The 20,016-nt window shown below is 48.0% G+C and overlaps 1 protein-coding gene across 1 annotated transcript; it reads right to left on the bottom strand.

The window, feature by feature from the left end:
• Nucleotides 1-870: 870 nt before the first annotated feature.
• On the bottom strand, nucleotides 871-12,243 carry LOC145799318 (uncharacterized). The gene is made up of 4 exons (XM_082888870.1): nucleotides 11,884-12,243; nucleotides 11,703-11,801; nucleotides 11,171-11,494; nucleotides 871-954 (listed from the first exon to the last, which is right to left on the bottom strand). Exons 1-4 carry the CDS (start codon nucleotides 12,241-12,243, stop codon nucleotides 871-873), a joined length of 867 nt encoding a protein of 288 aa, XP_082744996.1.
• Nucleotides 12,244-20,016: the final 7,773 nt, after the last annotated feature.

The following is a 20,016-nucleotide window of genomic DNA, read 5'->3' on the forward strand; positions in this document are numbered from 1 at the left end:
GCTTTAGAGTGCGTCTCTACAGGAATGCATGTATCAGTATATGAGTTTGGGCATCAAGCCTGCGGGCATCAGTTCAGAATTGTCAGTATCAGGCCTGTGGGCATCAGATCAGTATATGAGTTTGAGTATCAAGCCTGCGGGCTACGGTTCAGTATTGACAGTATCAGGCCTGCGGGCATCAGTTCAGTATTGTCGACATCAGGCCTGCGGGCATCAGTTTGGTATTGCGGGTATCAAGCCTGCGGGCATCAGCCAGAATTTGAGGATTAGTTATCTGCGGATATCAGATTCTGTTTTAGGGAACAGTGATACAGGGATGATAATCAGTGTTTGAGGACAGTGTATATTTCAGCTTATTGACTGTGTGTTGATTATGCCCGACTGTGTGTCTTGCATTTTACTTTAAGCTGTTATGCTGCCCGTTTATCTGTTTATTTATTTCCTTTTCGCTTTATTTATCTTTTGCTAGGGTCAGTTTTAGCACGATTGCTTCCAACCCAGCAGGCATTCCCCAAGCACATTGGACACGAGGTCGTCGACTCCACCGATCTGAGGATCTAATCGACGGACAGCCAGTGTTCTATTCTCTACCCCCTGTTATCAGAAGGAAGCCGAAAAGGCGCAGTGTGTCAGAACAGAGGTTGTCAGGGCAGTGGGTTACTTCATCAGAGGACTATAGGACTGAGGTCTCAATTACTGCTGCAGAAATAGACATACCAGTTAGACAGATGGAGCAACAGAATACATTGGGGATAGAGGCTCTAATGCGCCAGATGCAGGAGAGTATGAAGCAAATGCATGACGATGCCGCCCGTCAAGCGGAATTCTCCAAACAGCAGGCCGCAGTCATGGCCCAACAGGCTGAGCTGATTACCAGGTTACAACAGCAGAATACAGCATCTGCTTCACGCCAAATCCCCCCTCCGGCGGGGGCCCCATTACCCGAGAAGGCTCCTGCTATTCAGGACGTTCCTCCGAACACCCAGAATACTGTACCGACTGTCCAAAATTTACAAGAGGACACGAGTCTTCCAACGGGGCCAGCTCCGCTCCCGCTTCCACCACAACTGTCCAAGGTTCATACATCCAATCACCCGGACTCTCCATCCGAGGTCGAGGTTGATCATACAGCTCTGAAATTAAGCAAATTGGAGAAGCTCTTCAAGAAATCCCAAGGGGCCAAGGCTATGCCGGATATCGGAGATGGATATACCGAGGAGGCCGTAACGCTCCCCGATAGATTCAAAATGCCACAAATCGACCGTTTTGATGGAACCGGCGACCCCATGGTCCATATCCGACTGTTTGCAGATGTCTTGCGGCCAATGGGCCTAACACGACAACAGAAGCTCTCACTATTCGGCCGAACCCTGTCGGGTGTGGCCTCCCATTGGTACGCAAGATTATCGGATGAGGTGAAGAAGAATTGGGACGAGATGGCTGAGGCCTTTGTCACACAATATTCATACAACACTCAGATCGAGATCACAACCCGTGATCTTGAAACGACGAGGCAAGAGCCCAAGGAATCTTTCTCGGACTTTGTGATCCGATGGAGGGCAAAGGCGTCGACGATGACTTTAAGGCCCACTGACAGAGATCAAATTCGGATGATTGTGCGCAATCTCCACCCGAAGTTAATGCAAAGAATGATTGTGGTCCCCTTCCCTACTTTCGCAGATTTACATGATTTGGGGGTGCAAATAGAAGATGCTATGAGGCAAGGTCTGTTTGACCAGGACAGAGAACAACCGAGGAGGACCTTCAATCGCAATAACAATGCAGGCCCGAGCGGCGCTGCAAATACGAGAGCCTCGGAAGTTAGTATGGTCACCACCACTCCCCCTCCCCCTCCAAGGCCCATGACTGCCACACCATTCTCCGGCGCGTCCGGAAGCAACTCACAAAACAACCGTTTCCAACCACGAGGCCAAAGAACCTTTACTCCACTATATATGCCTCTGACCAAGGTTCTGGGAATATTGATCAGGAAAAATCATTTAAAACCCCTGGAACCAAAGCCATTACCAAATCCACTCCCCCCCTCTTACGACCCGTCAAGGTACTGCGCATATCACCAACAACACGGTCATGACACCGACCGTTGTTACAGATTGCGTCATGAGATTCAAGATCTTATTGACAAACAGGTGATCGCGCCTCCTGATAAACCCAACGTCACAACCAACCCTCTCCCACCACATAACCAAGCTCCTCCTCCCAAAAGAATTAACTTTATCCAGACTGGGGTCGCATCTTACGATCCTAGCATCTATATTACGCCCACCCACTTACCCAAGCCGGAGGTGTTCCTCCCCGATTGCACTAACTTCTTGTGCATGGTGGACGTCTCCAAAACCCAACCGGAACCGATGGTGGTGACCGTCGAAGACAGGGCAGGGCAGATTTTGGGAGAGACTGAGTCTGTTGAATCTGGGACTGGGCAGAATTTCGCTGGGGGAGTTTATGATCCAAGCAAGTACATCCTATCAATGAGCCGAATTGGGCTAAGTGTAGAATTGCCAGAGACAGGAGAACTATGCATGATCCGGGGGGATGGATCTGGGCTATGGGCAGATGAGCTGACAGCCGTAGAGGAGGACTTTGCTAACTTGCAATTTCTCGAGGACCAGGAACTGGGGGATGCATCGATTAACTGGTATGATTATGAGGAATCAGAGGAGGCCACGGGATGGCTCGAAGATCAACCGGATGCAGTGGGGGAAGCCCAACCAGAACAGAGCCCGGCAGGGGCGGAAATATCAGTTGTGGCCGGAACGGCCGAAAATCAAGTTGTACCGCCGGAGAGCGCCGGTGTTGAGAATTCCGCTCGGGACATGGGCATTATTGATATGGGAACTGTTGAGCAAACAACTGTACTGACGCAGTTGGAGCAAGAAAAATTTGAGGCTACTGAGAGAGCCAGAAAGGCAAAGGGCCCTGAGGGGACTGTAAGTGCCGTGTGCACGAAGACAGACAATGCTGCGAGCATATGGACAGAGAGCACTGAGAGTGCGAGTAGACCGGAGCCGGACAGATGTCTGTTGGCTGCCAGCGGAATGTGGTGGGAAGATGACGATTTGTGTCTTGCTCACACCGATGAAGACTGGGGGAATAACCAGCCGGATGATACTTGGTACCTTGATGAGGTTGACCATATGACAAGAAGTGGGCGGTACTTCAAACCCCCACACCTGGACCAACCTGAGGCATCCGGGAAGGACAGAGAAGTAGAAAGACAGAAGGAGAAGCAGATTGAAGATGAAGCCGTGCTGAAACAGTTGAAGAAGATACAAGCAGACATCTCCATCTGGGGACTGCTAATGGCATCACGAGTGCACAGAGAAGCTGTTCTATCTGCTATGGACAAGTCCAAACTCTCCATAGATACCACGCCTGAACAGCTGGTTGGGCTGGTTTTTCCGGGAGGAGGTTCCCCGGCATTAACCTTTTCGGACAAAGAGCTACCGCCTGAGGGCACAGGTCATAACAAACCTCTCTATATCTCTGTCGAATGTAGAGATAAGTGGATACCGGTGGTACTTGTTGATACCGGGTCTGCGATCAATGTCTGCCCAACCAGAACGGCATATGCAATCGGGTTAAAACCCGCAGACTTCGTCCCAACCACCCAAGTGATCAGAGCATACGACAATACCAGCAGAGAAGTGATGGGGACTGTTAAAATTCAAACCAAGGTTGGTCCAGGACAACACAATGTCGAATTTCATATCTTGGACGTTCCCGCAACCTTTAACCTACTTTTGGGGCGACCGTGGTTGCACCAGATCAAAGCAGTCTCTTCCACTCTACATCAGATGCTAAAATACCCCCACGGGAAAGGGGTAGCAATAGTTTTCGGGAATTCATCAATCCATCCGCCGCCGGAAGTGTCCACACCTGTCCTAGAGATTGAGCACGGCACGGAGGATGTATTTTTGTCGGGGTTCACTTTGGCCGAGGCTCAAGTGGTGCAGAATGTCATGGCTGTGAATGAGGGCATGTATGTTAGTGCTCAATCTATATACCTCATGAACAAGCTAAAACATACCCCCGGGATGGGATTAGGGAGAAGCGGCCGGAAGGGCGTCTCAGTATTGGCCGAAGTGCCACACAACCCTCACACCTTTGGACTGGGTTATCTGCCCACCAAGGAGGATTGGGTGAGGAAAGGAAGAGAAATGGCCGGAAGGGCCAGAGCAAAGAAGGCCGGGAAGCCATTTGATTTAATGCACAGGCCCATCTGGGGTACCCTAAACGGACGTTTCGTCCGGGAGGGGGAAGATTTTCCGTTCTGCGGCTTCCCGGAGCCATGGCTAAACGCGGAGGGGACGCGCGTGCCTGGTTTTGAAATCTTCTTCGACATACAATTATCTGGGGATGACGTTGCCGAAGCGCAGACAGACCCACCAACTGAGGTTGAGCAATGTGAAGCAGTGGATCCTGAGAGTACAGAGCTGGAAATGGGGATAGCACTGGCGAGTCTACTATCAGATCCTCCGATCGGCCAAGAGTGCTTGGGGGATAACTCTTCGGTTTCTGTGATTGGAGATGAAATAGCTGTGGGCTTTCCAGCGCCGATCTTGGATGCATCTATCGCACCTTCTCTCATCTGGCAATATGAAGAAGGCTTCTTATCTAGCAGTTCCGGGTCAGGTAGTGAGCCGGAATCTGATTCTACCGAATCTTGTGCGTCAGAATCAGATTCCAGCTCGACTGAGTCTGAGTCCGGTATTCCTGGGGGTGATATCCCGGATACCACAGTCCTGTCTAGGTCGTCTTTTTCATTTTCTTTTGAGTCTGTTGTAACAGAGGAATCTGACGGCTTGGAAGTACTTAATGAGAATGATGTGGATGTGGTTTCCGAGTATTTTTCTGTGCCTTTGATTTATTGCTTAAATCAGGATTTTCAAAATTTTGATGAAAACAGCGAGGAAGAAATTCCCCCAGTTTTGCAACGATTAATTGATCAAGAGCAGGAAAGATTTGTTAAACCTTTAATGGATGAAATCACTACTGTGAATGTTGGCACTGAGAAGGACCCGCGGCTGGTCCAGATCGGGTCCACGTTGTCTTCAGAGGAGCGCGAGCGCTTAGTCGCTTTATTAAAAGATTTCAAAGATGTTTTCGCGTGGTCCTATGAAGACATGCCTGGAATCGATCCTGAGATTGTACAGCACCGGATCCCTCTTGATCCAGAGGCCCGTCTTGTCAAACAGAAACTCAGAAGGATTCGCCCGGACTGGGCCCTCAAAATTAAGGAAGAGGTCACCAAGCAAATTGACGCAGGGTTCCTGCTGGTGTCTGAATATCCAACTTGGTTGGCCAACATAGTTCCGGTGCCAAAGAAGGACGGCAGAATTCGGGTCTGTGTAGACTTCAGAGATTTGAACAGGGCCAGTCCGAAGGACGACTTCCCCTTGCCACACATCGACGAATTGGTGGATTTCACGGCAGGACATGCCTTGCTTTCGTTTATGGATGGTTTCTCAGGCTATAATCAGATAGTGATGGCACCCGAAGACCGGGAGAAGACTGCGTTCACTACCCTGTGGGGGACATATTGCTATCGAGTGATGCCATTCGGGTTGAAAAATGCTGGAGCTACGTATCAACGGGCAGCAACTACAATATTGCATGATATGATCCATAAAGAGGTCGAGGTGTACGTGGACGACATGATTGTCAAGTCCAAAGATAGAGAGGGCCAGTACACCGCCTTACAAAAATTCTTTCAACGGATCAAAGAGTTTCGGCTGCGACTGAATCCCCAGAAATGCACGTTTGGTGTTACAGCAGGGAAGATGCTAGGGTTTCTGATCACACAAAGGGGCATCGAGGTCGACCCTTCCAAAATCAAGGCCATCTTAGAAATGCCACCACCAAGGACTGAAAAGGAGGTGCGAGGCTTTCTGGGAAAAGTGCAATTCATAAGACGGTTTATTTCCAAATTAACCTTGACTTGTGAACCACTTTTTGGTCTCCTGAAGAAAGGAAGGAAATTCCAGTGGGACGGCCGATGTCAAGCAGCTTTTGAGCAGATCAAAGAATATCTACAGAACCCACCCGTGTTGTCACCGCCGGAGCCGGGGAGACCGTTGATACTGTATCTTTCGGTAACTGAGACCACCATGGGCTGCATGCTCGCGCAGGAGTCAGAAGACAAAGTGGAAAGGGCCATATACTATCTGAGCAAAAAGATGCTGGATTACGAGACCCGCTATACACCGCTGGAGAAGGCTTGTTTGGCCTTGGTATGGGCAACCAGGAAGCTGCGGCACTACCTGTTAGCCCACTCAGTAATGTTGGTTTCCCGTTTGGATCCCATCAAATATCTCTTCGAGAAACCAGCACTTACGGGTAGGCTAGCTCGATGGCTGCTGTTGCTCTCCGAATTTGATTTGAAGTATGTAACGCGCAAGTCAGTAAAAGGTAGAGCGGTAGCGGAGTTCCTTGCCGACCACCCGGTTGAGGGGGATGAAGCGGTTGAGTATCTATTCCCAAATGAAGCCATTCTGCACGTCGAAGATGAAGCCTGGACGATGTACTTTGACGGAGCGTCAAACCAGTATGGGTATGGGATAGGGGTGTTGCTAATAGCGCCTGATGATTCCCGTATCCCTTTAGCATTCAAGCTCCGGTTCAAAGTTTCCAACAATGAAGCAGAGTATGAGGCATGTATTGCTGGCCTGGAAGCAGCCCTGGAATTAGGGGCAAGACGGTTGGACGTCATTGGGGACTCGAACCTTGTTGTGTCTCAAGCAAAAGGAGATTGGAAAGTCAAAGAGGAAAGGATGATAATCTACCACCAAACCTTGGACCTGCTAATTCCTCGGTTTGAGAAGCTAAATTTCACCCACCTCGCAAGAGAGAACAACAGGTTCGCAGATTCATTAGCAACTCTATCTTCTATGATAGACATCCCGTCCGGAGTCCGGATGCGTCCAGTCATTATTGATCAGAAGTTCGTGCCAGCATACGAGTCAATTTCCGTCATAGATGAGGTTCAAGACGGCAACCCCTGGTATTACGACATCTGGAACTTCTTGGAAAAGAAGACATACCCACTAGGGGCAAATGCCAAAGATAAGAGGGCTGTCAGAAGAATGGCTGCTCAGTTCGTTATCTGCGGGGGAAATTTGTACAAAAGGGGCCATCTGGGAATGCATAAGCTCTGTGTCGAAGCTGAAGAGTCAAAACGCCTGATGGAAGCCATCCATGGGGGAGAGTGCGGTGCACACATGAATGGAGTGATGCTGGCCAGAAAGATCCTCAGACAGGGTTACTACTGGTCAACTATGGAGGAGGATTGTATTAGTTTTGTTCGGCGATGCCACAAGTGTCAAATCCATGCAAACCGCATGAACATCCCGCCGTCAAAACTGTACAACATGACTTCGCCGTGGCCTTTTTCAGTCTGGGGAATTGATGTGATCGGAGCTGTTACCCCGAAGGGGTCCAACGGGCATGAGTTTATCCTAGTAGCGATAGATTATTTTACAAAGTGGGTCGAGGCCCAATCATATGCAGTATTGAAGGCGTCGCATGTCGCAAAGTTCATCAGGAACAACATCATCTGTCGCTACGGGGTGCCAAACGAAATAATTTCAGATAATGGTTCCCACTTCAAGAAAGAAGTGATAGACTTGTTGGAGAAATACAATGTGGCTTTTCATAAGTCATCTACATACAGGCCGCAGACCAACGGAGCAGTTGAGGCCGCCAACAAGAATATCAAGCATATACTACAGAAGATGGTGGAAACCTATCGGGATTGGCCAAACAAGCTGTCATTTGCTCTGTGGGGCTACAGGACTTCAATCAGAACTTCTACTGGAGCAACTCCATATTCATTGGTTTATGGAATGGAGGCTGTTCTACCCATTGAGATTGAGGTTCCGTCGCTACGAGTATTGGCTGAATGCCAGACAGCCGAAGCAGATTGGCAGCAAAGCAGATTCGAAGAACTCATGCTCTTTGATGAAAGAAGACTGAAAGCACTGTACCACATCCAAGGCTATCAACGCAGAATTGCCCGGGCTTTCAACAAGAAGGTTAAGTCCAGGAATCTGAAAGAGGGAGATTTGGTGCTCAAAGACAACCGAGCTCCCATCCACGACCCAAGGGGCAAGTTCAAACCTAATTGGACTGGTCCTTACATTATCAAAGCTATCTGGTCAGGTGGGGCTGTGGTTCTGATGGATCTAGATGGCTTGGAGTTCTCACAACCGATCAATATGGACAAGTTGAAGAAATACTATCCTTGAGAGGCTCGCTAGGCCGAAACCCGAAAGGGCGACCTAGGCAAAATTCAGAGCACAAAAAATTAGAAAATATAAAAACTGAGCTCGCAATGTTGAAAACCCGCAAAGGGCGGCCTTGGCAAAAGTTAGAGCGCAAAAGGAGAGTGAAAATACTCGAGTGAACCCAAGCCTGAACTACGTAAGGCTTGATTCCCATCTTTGGGATACGTAGGCAGCTTCATCTTGAAGTTCAGCCATAAATTTTTCCCCGATCAACTCTGTCCATTTTGATCATCTCAATCATCTTTATCCATCAGCATTTATCGTGATCTCCGGTACAGTGCTGTTCAAACTAGGGGCAACTTTCCGTTGCCGCGACGGTGCAAAGTTACTCAGACTAGGGGCAACTTTCCGTTGCTGTGCAGTGCCGCATTGTTCTTCAGACTAGGGGCAACTTTCCAGTTGCGGGGATCTGGGGTTGTGCATCTCAGTGACAGATTTTCGGCGTGTCCAATTTTTAATCCACATCGAAAATAGCTTTGAAAAGTTTTAATAAAAGTTGACTTTGTTCAAATCAATCTTTTTACGACTAAGACCATTTTTGGACCAAAAGTGGAAAATTTTCAGTACCATAACTTTCAATTTCTTTGATTTCAAAAGAGAGTTCTCCTGCTCTTGCATTACAATCGAGGTTGCTTTTTTTAGTACATTCATAAAGAAAACTTGAAAATGCTAAATAAGCAATAAATTTGAGGCATAGTTGAATCAAGTATCTCTATGTCCCCTCCCAGAGCTGGACGGAGCATCTGATGCCAAGCTGGGCCCAACCTGTGCCTCCTCATTGAGCCAATCCACGCACTCATCGGACAAAGTACAACTGAAAGTTGAAGCAGGGGCCAGGAGCTCTCTAGTCCTCCATGCCGTGGCATATCGGGCAAGCTGTGCCCCCCGGACCGGGAAAGCGGCTGGATACTCAATCCCCTCCGGTGGACAAGTCTGATCATGACCAAACTGACGCAGGAACCGGAACGGAAAATAGAATACGCAATGGGTTAAACCAACCAATTGAATCCCAATCAGCCGGGACATACTATAGCTCATTGCCGGGAGGTTGAGCCAAGGACAACGCCAAACAATGCCATCTGCGGACAAATTGCACATCCAATCGAACCACCACCTTTCGTCAAGAGCATTGACTAGGCGCTGCCGAAAGAAGTAACCTCGAGCTGAATAAGCCGGGCAAGAGTCCACAACCTGCAACTTATCCATTAACCATACCTAGGGGAGGGATGGAAAATGAGAGAATAAAGAATAGAGAGGTGTACGATGAGAGAAAAGTAAGACAAGGGTTTTGTGAGAAAAACCGAGCCTGAGGGTCGAGTGATGTGAGCAAATATATATGTAAGGTCGGGTGGGAAGCATTACCTGCAGCAGCAGTGGACTCCCGGCAAACCTCGTCGCCTCCCGGCGATAGACAGAATCTAAGCCCATCAATGTCTCGGCCAAGGTCATGGCAATACAGCTCTTTCCTTCTCTCAAACCTTGGGCGACTTCAATCAGGCGAATGCTAGCCCCGCCGAAGCCCGAAGAAAGCAGAAAGTGAGACAACATACATAAGCAGAGGGCGTGTTGCCGAAAACCCTGCCAATAATGGTTGCTGCGGTCACCGGCGTCGGAAAAACGATGGATCAAGCCGAGGATGTCCAGCTCTCCACTGCAGATCAGAGATCGAGCGTCATGCGCTGTGAGCCCACACATCCGCCCTAAAGCCTGGGCGTGACCAAAACGGAGCTGAGGCAAGATCACTTCCGAGCACTCGGACTCCATCAAAACCTGAAAATCTTCGAAAGTGGGACACATCTCTTGGCCGCCAAAGCTAAAAACATGCGTCACTGGATTCCAGAACCTTGCCGCGGCATGGAGGAAAGGAAGCTGTAGCGGAGTACGGCTCAGCGTGAATAGTGCATTCAAGCCGAAACCCCGGAAATTCAACTTTTCCGAGCCATCTAAAGAAGAAATCCAAGATGTGACATTTTCTGCGAGAAACGCCTCCATCTTTGGCTAAAACTAAGATGAAATGAATGTTCCCGAAGTTGAGGCTTTTATAGAAGGAAAAACACTATTCACGGGGACACGTGTCAAAAATCTGGTGGCTACAGGACTGAATGGCCGGCCAGCTACTTTTTCTGGCTGGCCAGCCATTTACTTTTTCAGAAATGGCCGGCCAGCTGTCTCTCTCCACAAAAAATGGCCGGCCAGCTCCCAGGGATGGCTGACAATGCTGCAGTGTATCTCCTTGGCCCTGTTTTACTCCTCGAGGGAGAATTCCAAGCATTCCCATACAACGGGAGAGTCAAAGGCCTTCATTTCGGATGCGTTCCGATGCCCAGATCGTCAGAAGTACGCTTTGTTGCTGTTGAGTTTTTGTTTATCGAGTTGTTGCATTTTGCTTATCGAGTTGTTTGTCGAGCGAACGTGTTTTGTGTTTTTGAGTCATTGCTCTCTGTTTAAGCAATTTTGTTAAAGTCTGGTTTATTTATGTTGTTGCATTTTGCTTATCGAGTTGTAAACTTGCTAAAGATTCTGTTATATCTTAGTAAGTTGAGTTGTTTAGTTTGTTGCGTCGGTTCACTACCTGACTTAGGTGATTACACAATGCGCATTACCATTCAATTTCATTCTTGTGCAAAATAATGATGCGATACGATGCTAAAAGTTCAAAATACAAACACCTTTCCAAAAGCTATTTCATTTCATCATGCTTTACAACAAACAAAGGTACAAGTTTTACAAAAAATAAAACTGCCTAACAATGTGCAAAGTGCTATAAACTACTAGCAAAAAGAAAAATAAAGCAGGAAATAGCAACATCAAAGTCCTCGGGAGCGGGAACGAGAAGCACGCCTCGTCCTCTTTTGCGGGACAACCTCCACACCATCATCTGAGTCGGAGCTGTCATCCTCAGGATCCCCCTCAGCCTCCTCCTCCTCCTCCCCGGCAGACGTCTCGAACTGACGATCGGTAGCCTCCTCCTCCTCCTCAGCATCCTCCTCCTCCTCATCAGGCTCCACCTCCACAACGTGAGCCCTGCGTCTGCGGGCGGGCCCTCCTCGAGCTCCTCGAAAAGGCCTAGATGGCCCGGCTCCTCGGGAAGGCCGAGATGACCCCGCCCCCTGAAAAGGCTCAGATGGCCCAGCTCCCCAATGAGGCCCAGATGGCCTGGCCTGCGGCTGACCGGACCATGAAGGCATCTGGAAACAAGGAGTTCAATTCAAATACATCAGTCCAAATATGTACATCAGATACATATACAAGTAAAAGCTACACGAAGTGGGTGCATGTAAATACAGTGTATAAGTGGGGTGTGTGACAGATGTGCTCTACACAAGTAGTCTATCGATGCAGTAGAAATCAGCATGTCATCAGAAGTATGATAAATGCCAGAAAACAGAAAGGTACCTGGATGCCCGCGACGGACAACTGTGCCTCCCTGCGCAGGACCATGCCCTCGAGTGTGGCCACCAGTCCAACCACCTCCTCTATGTACCCTCGCGATGGCTGCAAAAATGAGCTCATAATCGTCAGTGAACAGAAGAGTATCTAAACATCTGAATGATAAATGAAAACAAGTAGAGCATACCGGCGGTGAGTCCGGATCAATGGCGTATCGATCACTGGGCATCGGAGGCTCTAGTGGGATCGGAGTCGGAGAGCTAGCCCCATACTGCCACGCCATCAACTCAGTAGGCATATCTGGCCATCCCAGATGAGGATGAATCGACGGAGTCGGAGGAAACGGTCTACTTCCACCTCTAGATGTGCCAGCCCTGCTAGAAGAAGGGACGTCTGTAGCTCGAGCCCGAGCCTGGTCCGAGGATGACATACCGGCAGGTCTCATCATCGGAATACGAGCTTCCGTCAATGGAGGCATCAAATATATATGACGGTAGGTGGCGTAGTCCCCCTCCTCAATATATAGCAAAGCATCACTACCCAGCATGGCGCCGACTACCTCTGAGTAAGAGAGCCTATCAGCGGTCCGCATACTAGCTGGAGGTACTGCGGGAACATCCTGAGAAAGATACCCCCGTACCTGACGCAGAAAGCGCTCCCCCAGGAACCAGGCCCTGCCAACCGGCCCTTCGAGCAGGACCCTATACTGGGAGATGCCTGACGCTCCGGTATACTGAAGTCGGAGATCATCACCCAGGGGCGCCCAAGGCTGCCAAGTAATCTGCGGATGATGAATGTATAAACCAATCAGAAAACGAGAATATACAGAGCAAATCAAAGATGAGAATGAAGAGAACTGAAAGTTCTGAACTACCTCTGAGTGTCGCACAGTGTCGAAGTGCTGTCGCAGGCGAAGGAGGGTCTCTCGAGGTCTTGGCCGGTGCGGGCCCTCGAATATCAATGAATATGGGGTCACGGGAATCCCTACCACCTCCAGCTCTGGGGCTAATGATGGGAAGTATACATAAGCCCATAGCTGAGAAAAGCAGTGCAGAATGTAAGTACGAAATGCTGAGAGCAAAATACAGACTGTAAAAGTGCGCTGTGTGTGTGCAATGTACAAGTAAAGAAAAGCAGAAATGTAAATCAAGGGGACAGAAAGTACCTCCCAGGCTCTCCAGTAGCCGCCAAGTAAATCGCCCCGCCCACGGGAGGTCGCGCTCATGTAAAAATAAAGGGTAGCCAGGCCGGCGCCACCCCAATCATATCTATGGACCTGTGATAGGTCGACTAGAGCGCTCAGCAAATATAGCCCAATGGTGTTCCCTCTGTCGGCGAACAGGGTAGTCCCGAAGAGGAACATCAGGAAACCACGGGCGTACTGCTCCGTCTCCTCGGGACTCTCAGGCACCATCTCCGCCCGTCGGAAGTGGGAGGAGAACCAAGTGTATCGGACTCTCCCTGAAACCCTATCAACAGGCGGGCGAGCCCCCAACAAGTACATCCAGGCGGCCTCCCACTCGCCCATATCCTCGTCGTAGGGAATGGACCAACCTCCGACGTCTAAGCCGGTCAATACAGCGAAATCAAAAGGGGTCATGGTCATGTCCCCGGTAGCAGAGAAATGAAAGGAATTGGTGGTGTCCCACCATCTCTCTACCAAAGCTGCCATCAAAGTCCTCCTGGCAGGACAACGTGACAACCCAACGCAGAAGGGTCCGAACCCCGCCAAGTCTACTAAGTCTCTGACGCCCCCCGGGAGCTCGGCATACCAATCCCGCGCCATGGTGGAGCCATACCCCCGCACACTACGGGAGCAAGCCTGCATTCAGAATGAATACATGTGTCAATAATGAAATAAATGGGCTGTGTGCCAATGAGATGAAATGGGCTGTGTGCCAATGAGATGAAATGGGCTGTGTGCCAATGAGATGAAATGGGCTGTGTGCCAATGAGATGAAATGGGTTGTGTGCCAATAAGATGAAATGGACTGTATACCGATGAAGTAAAATAAGCTACATGCAAATTCTATCTACCTGGGCTGCGTGTTCAGAAAATTTGAAGTTTGGGCTGCGTGTTCAACTTTCAGTTAAATTGTGGGCTGCGTGTTCACTATCTATCTGGGCTGCGTGTTCAGAAAATTTGAAATTTGGGCTGCGTGTTCAACTTTCAGTTAAATTGTGGGCTGCGTGTTCACTATCTATCTGGGCTGCGTGTTCAGAAAATTTGAAATTTGGGCTGCGTGTTCAACTTTCAGTTAAATTGTGGGCTGCGTGTTCACTATCTATCTGGGCTGCGTGTTCAGAAAATTTGAAATTTGGGCTGCGTGTTCAACTTTCAGTTAAATTGTGGGCTGCGTGTTCACTATCTATCTGGGCTGCGTGTTCAACTTTCAGTTAAATTGTGGGCTGCGTGTTCACTATCTATCTGGGCTGCGTGTTCAGAAAATTTGAAATTTGGGCTGCGTGTTCAACTTTCAGTTAAATTGTGGGCTGCGTGTTCACTATCTACCTGGGCTGCGTGTTCAGAAAATTTGAAATTTGGGCTGCGTGTTCAACTTTCAGTTAAATTGTGGGCTGCGTGTTCACTATCTATCTGGGCTGCGTGTTCAGAAAATTTGAAATTTGGGCTGCGTGTTCAACTTTCAGTTAAATTGTGGGCTGCGTGTTCACTATCCATCTGGGCTGCGTGTTCAGAAAATTTGAAATTTGGGCTGCGTGTTCAACTTTCAGTTAAATTGTGGGCTGTGTGTTCACTATCTACCTGGGCTACGTGTTCAGAAAATTTGAAGTTTGGGCTGCGTGTTCAACTTTCAGTTAAATTGTGGGCTGCGTGTTCACTATCTATCTGGGCTGCGTGTTCAGAAAATTTGAAATTTGGGCTGCGTGTTCAACTTTCAGTTAAATTGTGGGCTGCGTGTTCACTATCTATCTGGGCTGCGTGTTCAGAAAATTTGAAATTTGGGCTGCGTGTTCAACTTTCAGTTAAATTGTGGGCTGCGTGTTCACTATCTATCTGGGCTGCGTGTTCAGAAAATTTGAAATTTGGGCTGCGTGTTCAACTTTCAGTTAAATTGTGGGCTGCGTGTTCACTATCTACCTGGGCTGCGTGTTCAGAAAATTTGAAGTTTGGGCTGCGTGTTCAACTTTCAGTTAAATTGTGGGCTGCGTGTTCACTATCTACCTGGGCTGCGTGTTCAGAAAATTTGAAGTTTGGGCTGCGTGTTCAACTTTCAGTTAAATTGTAGGCTGCGTGTTCACTATCTACCTGGGCTGCGTGTTTAGAAAATTTGAAATTTGGGCTGCGTGTTCAACTTTCAGTTAAATTGTGGGCTGCGTGTTCACTATCTACCTGGGCTGCGTGTTCAGAAAATTCGAAGTTTGGGCTGCGTGTTCAAATTTCACTATCTATCGTGGGCTGCATGTTCACTATCTATCTGGGCTGCGTGTTCAGAAAATTCGAAGTTTGGGCTGCGTGTTCAAATTTCAACTATTGTGGGCTGCGTGTTCACTATCTAAACCTGGGCTGTGTGTTCAGAAAATTTAAAGTGTGGGCTGTGTGTTCGCAATTAATTAATGAGCCGAGTGTTCAGAAATTCGAGTGTTGAAGCTACATGTTCAAGATGTAAGCAAAGTATTATGTCATAAGCTAAACTACATGTTCAAAGCATGGCAAAGGTGCGAAATGTAAAATACAGAAGATGAGGTAAATACCTCTCGGGCATCGTGAGAGAGATGCTGCTCTGGCTCTCTGAGAAGCAGATCCACGGGTGCTCTCTCGTCAAAGCTGGTAAAATGACGGAAGACGGCACGAGGGAGGACGTGTGCTGCCGGACGGTACCTCTCGGGAATGAAAGGTCGGGTCCTCGGAGGTAGAGTCATGGGATCGAAATCATCTTCGGCACCTGGAAAACCTCCACCGTGGGGAGAATTGCCCGCCATTTTCAAGAATCTGCAAAAGGGGAGCAAAAATGAGCAAAATGAGCAAAAATTGGAAAAAGTCAACAAAAGTCAACTCTCGGGAAAAAGTCAACAAAAGTCAACTCCCGTGAAAATCTTCCAAATATTAAGATAAACTTACCTCAGGTGGTGAAAATGCAAAAAGAAGCTCCGAAGCCGGAATTTAATCGCTCCAAAGTGCTTAAAACTGAGTGTTTTTGCGAAAATAATTTGCGCGGGGCATTGGAAAACGCGCGTGAAACTCAGATCTGGAGAGGAAAGCGTTGAAAGAGGCAAGAAATGAAGTGAGGCTCGGCTGCCTTTTATAAGCCTCAAACCTTGGTTGAAGAGGCATGCAAAAAGGAGGGAAAAAGACCGAAATGCCCCCGGAAAAAGGCCATGGCCGGCAGGCCTCTTTTTCTAGCTGGCCAGCCATCTGCTTTTTGCAGAAATGGCCAGCCAGCCATTAGCTTTTGTGGAAACCGGTTGGCCACCTCCCCTTGGGAAGATAAACGGCCGGCCATCATCCCCACATGCTCACCTAGCTCTCTGCAAATTTTGAGTAAGATCGGAGTTCCCGAGACCTGAGAAAGTTCAAGAAAAGTACACTTCCGGTCGCGAAATTGCTCCGTCGGGACTTCGGTTTCAAGTTCTTACATGTGTCTCATCATTATTCATCGAAATCAAAGTGTATCCTTTTTGAATGAGTCGTAACCTTTCAAAGAAGCAGATCGGAGGCCGCGATTGAGTTACCTTCGCCGAAACACGCTTTTCCATACTCGTTGATTCATGACAAATGAACACCCTGATTCATGCTCGTTTTGTACTATCATGCACATTATCTTGCATTCTCATCGGCATACTCACATTGTCATGTACATTTCTTGATATTGGCGTACCTCTATGTTTGAGCATATGTTGTCACACATATTTTGTTCTTGCATTGCGATGCATACACTCACCGGCACTGCGTGTGTCGAACTTTCGAAATCACATTGAATACATGTTGTTAGCATATTGTGCTTGTTGCAATTTCTCTCTTTTGCAGGCACGATATTGTATGTACGGTTCAATTAAGGCTGGTGCGACCAGACGAATCGCGCAGGTATCGTATCTTCTCCGTGTGAGACGTGGCGGGGATTGAATAATCCTCCGCATTCTTAACTGCATGAAATGTAGTTGTTGCTTTGCATTCTTGCTTAAAATTGTTGCATCTATTTGCGAATACTTGCTTCATTACAGCTTGCTGCATTCGCATGATCATGAGTGGTAACCGGCTTCGCGTAGCGTATAAGTCCAACTTTCAAAACCGGCTTCGCGCAGCGTATAAGTCCAACCTTCAAAATCTTCTTGCATATCATTTGCATTTTGCCCCCTGCCTGCGGGCATGCCTGCGGGCACATCTTTGTCTATCTTGTATGTTTGTCTAAGTCTTCGGCCTTGTCAAAAATGGGTCGTCTCTGGGCTTTGACATTCACTCCCGTCACTTGCGACTTCCGAGTTCTGTCAAAGAGGGGCAACTGTAGACACCCCATTTTTGACCGACCTTAAGACTCAGACGTCACCGATGGAGCGCTTGGTGATGTTGCATAATGTGCTTGTTCAGAAGTTTCAGAGACGCGGCCGTAAGCCCTACCTCCGGACTTCCGAACCCTTTTCTGTGCCTTGTCTCGGTTTGCGAGCCAGACTCGGTTTTCTCTGTTTCTTTTCCTGAGGGGAGGGAGAGGTCCCGTAGACCATCTCTCAATGTTCGCAGGCTACATTTGGTGGCCGTAGGCCATTTTTCCCATTTCGGAGTCCGGTTCCCGGTTTTCGGAGCGTCAGGCCGTGTACCTCGGTTCGGGACCGCTTACCCATCTCCTGTTGCTCTGATTTTTGGCATACTTCCTATTTAATCCCTTTTGAGGGACACTGGGGGCTGAGAAACCCACTTCGAGGCCGAATACCATTTTCGGTGCTTAACAGCCCATTTTCGGGACCCCGAACTGCGTGTTTTGCCCCCAGAACGTTCGTTTTGCAACGGTTTTTGTTCATTTTTGGCAGGTACCTCTGTTTTATCACGAGGAAAGTCACTAAAGGGTGGGAGGCCAGCAATTGTTGCAGCAACCAGTTATCTCTCCTCCGGAGCCTCCCGGCACCCGTTTTTTCCAACTTCCGGGCTAATGTTGAACACCCTAGGGGTAGCGTTGCCAACTTTCAACCACATATCTGTGATCTACACATCTGGGAGGCCACTAAAAGTTGGTGGCCGGCCATTAAGGTCACCTGACCCTTTTGACCCCTTTCTTCCGGGCTAATGTTGAACCCCTTGGACCTTTTTTCTCGAACTTTGAACCACATATCTGTGATCTACACATCTGAGAGGCCCCTAAAAGTTCATGGCCGGCCAGTAATTCAACTTGACCCTTTTGAACCCCTCTTTCCGAGCCAATGTTGAACCCCTTGGACCCACTTTCTTGGACTTTTAACCATATGGTTGTGTTGTACACACATAGGGGTACCTCTCCATTAGCTGGCCGGCCAGAAAATCACATTGACCCTTTTGACCCCTAGCCGGCCGGCTAGGGGGTGTGGCCGGCCGGCCACCTCCAGCAAAAGTAATGGGCCGGCCGTGTTCTTTACACTGTGCACTTTACAGCTGTGGGGCAATATCCCCCAGATATTTTCTGTATCCGGGGGATATTTTGTGGGGGAGTTTTGCTCTCCTTCTCCCCTACCTTTACACCCCCTTTTTGATCCTTATAACCAGCTGGTGGCCTCCTTTCTAAGGGTTAGAAAAATTGCTCTTCAAGCTTCCATAGCCAACTCCATCTTCTTCCTTCTCAATTCTTCAAAAAACCCTAAGTCACTAACCATCATTCCTTCTACACCACCAAGCTCTACCATCACCATCTCATTTCCAGCAACAAGGAAGGATTCTTGAAGGTTAAAGAAGCTGCAAATCCATCCAAGAAGTAACAAAAGTTTGAATCTTCAAGGGTAAGTAATACTTTTACCCTTTTGAACCTTTTTCTTGATCTATTTCTAAGCCCCACTTCTTTTTGGTTTCAAGCTCCGGCCCTAACTGAAAAGGGCCATATTTTGAGCTCATCTTCACTTCTCATTAAGGGATCAACCCTGTTTGAGCCCTCCATAATACACTTGCTTCATTGATCATCTTGTATGTCATAGTTTTGCATGCTATTTTTGGCCCATGAGCAATTTATTTTCGAGCATGTTGTAAACTGATATTAGGCTTATTTTGAGCCCCTCTTCAACATTGGAGAAGGGCTCAACATTGTTTGGTGTCTCCATGTGCCACTTGTAGTTATATCCCTTATTTGGCCCCATTTTTGCATAAATTGATAGCCCTCTTTGCTTCTGTTTTTGGACCTTGGTCCGAACCGAAAGTGGCCTTGTTTTGGCCTATACTTCATTTTTCATTCACACTTTTTTTCTGTTTGGTGATTATTTTATATACTTCATGTTATAGCACCTTTTGAGCCTTGTTTTGCATCACATTTTTAGCATATTTGTATACTGATTTTGAGGCTGCCATATACTGTAAATGTTCATATTTTGGGTCCATCTTCAGTGTTGTAGAAGGAAATTTTTCATTTTGGGTTTTGCTTATACCACTTGCTTCTTTACCCCTCTTTTGGCCCCTATTCTTGCATGCTATTTTTCCTTTACCTATGCTTGCTGTTTGGCCATGTTTATAACTGTGAAAGTGCATCTCTTGGGACTGTCTAGCTTCTGTCTTTGCATTGCATGTCCATATTGTGCATGTTTAGCATGGCTATAGGCCATTTCGGATGCCTATTGTTGCGTTTCGGGACATTTCCTTGCATTTCATGTCATTTCGCTTCATTTCGGGACTGTTTTCCCCCATATTTTGTTGCTGAAATTCCATTGGCATGCTTGCATATCATTTTTGCCATGTTTCATCGCATTTTACCATTGCCTCGGTTTGCGTGCCCGTGTGCACGCATTTCGAGGCACCTCATTTTTATCCGCCGGCATCCCATGTGAGTGTGGCTGAGGCTCACTCATGTTGGTATAAGCCCATTTGTCATTTCCATATCATTTCATCACATTTTACCATTGCCTCGGTTTGCGTGCCCGTGTGCACGCATTTCGAGGCACCACATTTTTATCCGCCGGCATCCCATGTGAGTGTGGCTGAGGCTCACTCATGTTGGTATAAGCCCATTTGTCATTTCCATATCATTTCATCACATTTTACCATTGCCTCGGTTTGCGTGCCCGTGTGCACGCATTTCGAGGCACCTCATTTTTATCCGCCGGCATCCCATGTGAGTGTGGCTGAGGCTCACTCATGTTGGTATAAGCCCATTTGTCATTTCCATATCATTTCATCACATTTTACCATTGCCTCGGT

This window comes from Camellia sinensis, chromosome 9 (genome assembly GCF_055761805.1).
Source record: "Camellia sinensis isolate YWXY chromosome 9, ASM5576180v1, whole genome shotgun sequence".
Lineage (NCBI taxonomy): Eukaryota > Viridiplantae > Streptophyta > Magnoliopsida > Ericales > Theaceae > Camellia > Camellia sinensis.